This window comes from Octodon degus, unplaced genomic scaffold, assembly GCF_000260255.1.
Source record: "Octodon degus isolate 3935 unplaced genomic scaffold, OctDeg1.0 scaffold00050, whole genome shotgun sequence".
NCBI classification, from domain to species: Eukaryota; Metazoa; Chordata; class Mammalia; order Rodentia; family Octodontidae; genus Octodon; species Octodon degus.
In genome coordinates, this window is record NW_004524626.1 from 13,814,649 (window position 1) to 13,817,679 (window position 3,031).

A 3,031-nucleotide genomic window follows, 5' to 3' on the forward strand; every position below is an offset into this window, starting at 1 on the left:
ATTCACAGCAAAAACAGATTCTTCAAAATGTACCTCAAGCTGATTTTTTTTGTTGTTGTTGTTATATATTTGGTTGTTGCAGGATCTCACTACACAGCTCAGACTTGTGGTGATCCTCCAATTTTCAGCCTCCCCAGTGCTGGGATTATAGTCATGTGTCAGTACACCCCAATTCTATATGGCTCAGCCCCTCCTTGAGTTGTGGCTGGCATGGCATGTGGTGCCGGGGATTGAACCACGGTCCCCGTGCTTGTCTAAGCTTGCCTAAGCAGGCACTTTAGCCCACTGAGCTATCTCTCCAGCTCCTGATTTTGTTTTTCTGTGAACATCATAGATTTTACTTAAACAAATATGACTATAGTGTCACTAGGTAATAAGTAGTCTTATGCAACCATCATTTAGATGTAGGTTGCCATTGACTGAAGTAGTGTTATGAACTATATGACCAGAGTCATAGCATCACCATTTACAGTAATCAAAGGAGGAAATTTCCATTACTGGATAAATGGCTAATGAGTATACACTTAGCAGGATATTCTTGTCCATAAAAAAGGTACGAAGCAAGTTAACATTTGCCAATAGATCAGACAAAAAGCGAAGTGAAAATGAAAGAAGGAAGAAGAAAAGGAACAAGTGAGAAGAGAGAAACAGATCACAAAAATAAAAACAGCTCAGGATTATCCTAAGGATCATTGCAGTATGAACAAAGCTACATTAAAAAGCAGATTCTAGAGTTCAGGTTGAAATGTCAAGCTTTGTTTTTTTACAAACATAAGGATAATAAGCTTAGGAATATGAGATCTGTATCAAGCCAACAGATTGTAGCATCCCTAATGGAAAAGGCAAAAGATTTATATGATCTGAAGAGAAACTAGAATATAGTGCATCCCTAATTGATCACTTGGTAAAAATGCATAAATGAAAAAAATATATCTTAAATAAATATTTTCATATTTAAAGTCACCAATATAGTCCCAAAAGGGTAAGTATTTAATTTTAATTATTCTTATTCTATTCCTTCCAGAGAAAACAAAAATATAGTCAAAGCAAAATGAAGAACATGAATATTTAAGGAATGATTTTCCACACAACAGTCTGTAAATTATTTCAGTCAGAAATATTAAGGATGTCCATCCAAAAAATAACAAAGCTTTGAACTGATGGAGCATGTATGGGTAAGCAAATTTAAATAGAAATTTCTGAAGGGATTGTTAAGGGAAAATAAGTATAAAAATATATAACTGGAAGTCATACGGATTGGATAATGAGAAAATGAAAGATGTCTTTAAGAAAAACAAGGGCCAGGGAGATAACTCAGCAGACTAAGCACCTGCTTTGGCAAGTGCAGGGACAAAGTTCGATCCCCAGTCTTCCATGGCAAACTGGCTCTGTCCCTGGGGTGTGGCAAGCCAGAAACCAAGTCTGGGCATGGTGGCTCATGTTGGTAATCCCTGCGATGGGAGGCTGAAAACAGGAGAATCACTATGAGTTGAAGCTGCATAGTGAGAACTGGTAGCAAATATATAAATGGAGAAGAAACAAAGAAAGACAAGGGCAGGGGATATAGTTTGGTGGTCTAAAAGCCTGCCTGGAAAGTGCTAGGTCCCTGGTTCAATCTCCCAGTGATGAATGCCATGCCAAACACCAAAATCAGGTCTGTTGGCACACACCTGTAATCCCACTGCAGGGAAGGCTGAGACAGGAAGATCACTATGAGTCTGAGCTGTGTAGGGAGACCCTGTACCAAATAAATAAATAAAAGTTTGAAAGGAAAAAAAAAAGAAAGACAAAAAAGGTGTTGAAGGTATTTGGCTAGAGACATGCATTATCTGCTTAGTTCCGAGGTCTATTTTCCATCAAGGAGAAAAGGCTGTTCTGCTGAGAAGCCTGCCCAGGGCCCCATTCACATCCTTGTTTCTCAGGCTGTAGATGAAGGGGTTCAGCATGGGGGTCACCACAGTGTACATCACAGAGGCAATAGTGCTACTTTTGGAAGAATGGGTCACAGCAGAACTGAGGTGGACTGCAAATCCTGTCCCATAGAACAAGGAGACCACACAGAGATGAGACCCGCAGGTGGAAAATGCTTTATACCTGCTCACAGAAGAGGACATCCTCAGTAAGGTTGAGACAATGTGAAAGTAGGAGAAGAGAATGCCGCTGACAGGAAACACACCTAACAGGGCAGTCACCACATAAAGAAAGATGTTGTTGATCAGGGAATCAGAGTTGGCCACCTTGAGCATCTCAGTCAATTCACAGAAGAAATGAGGGATTTCTGTACCTGTGGAAAAGGTCAGTTGCTTCATGAGTAGAATATGAATCAGAGAGACCCAGAACATGATGATCCAAGAGATCAGCACCAGAAGGCCACAGAGCTGTGGGTTCATGATGACTGTGTAGTTCAGGGGATGGCAGATGGCCACAAAGCGGTCATAGGCCATCACTGTCAGGAGGAAATTATCCATTCCAAGAAACATATTGAAAAAATACACTTGAGTGAGGCACTCTACATAGGAGATGCCTTGGTTCTTTGCCTGGATGTTCACCAGCATCTTGGGGACTGTGGTGGAGGTTAAACAGATGTCTACAAAGGACAGGTTGGAGAGGAAGAAGTACATGGGGGTGTGGAGGTGGGAGTCAGAGCTGACGGCCAGGATGATGAGCAGGTTCCCGAGCACTGAGGCCAAGTACATGGACAGGAATAGCCCGAAGCAAAGAGGCTGCAATACAGGATCACCTGAGAGGCCCAGCAGAAGGAATTGTGATGTGCCTGTGTGGTTATCTGCTTCCATGTAGCAGGTGTACTTCCTGTGGAAGGAGAGAAAAACACTATACGCCATGGACACTCATTTAGAATCTAAGTTCATTGTCACTTTATAGTCACCCATGAATGTGACCTTTCCATGTTGCCTGAATCCCGCTAGTGACTACGATTCCTCAGCCCTGTGGCATTCCACTTTCTTTTATTTTTTTTTAAATTATTTTATTTATGTGTGTGTGTGTGTGTGTGTGTGTGTGTGTGTGTGTG

General features: G+C 41.5%; 1 protein-coding gene across 2 annotated transcripts in view; it reads right to left on the reverse strand.

The window, feature by feature from the left end:
• Positions 1 to 1,856: 1,856 nt before the first annotated feature.
• LOC101575571 (olfactory receptor 7D4-like) overlaps positions 1,857 to 3,031 on the reverse strand; it is a 65,128-nt gene continuing 63,953 nt past the window's right edge. Inside the window, exon 2 of one of the 2 annotated variants that reach the window (XM_023716787.1) lies at positions 1,857 to 2,811. In XM_023716787.1, coding sequence (XP_023572555.1) covers positions 1,857 to 2,795 — 939 coding nt within the window. In that variant the 5' untranslated portion in view covers positions 2,796 to 2,811. Of the gene's footprint in view, positions 2,927 to 3,031 lie in introns of those variants that run through there. The other variant, XM_004633039.2, reaches the window with a different exon arrangement.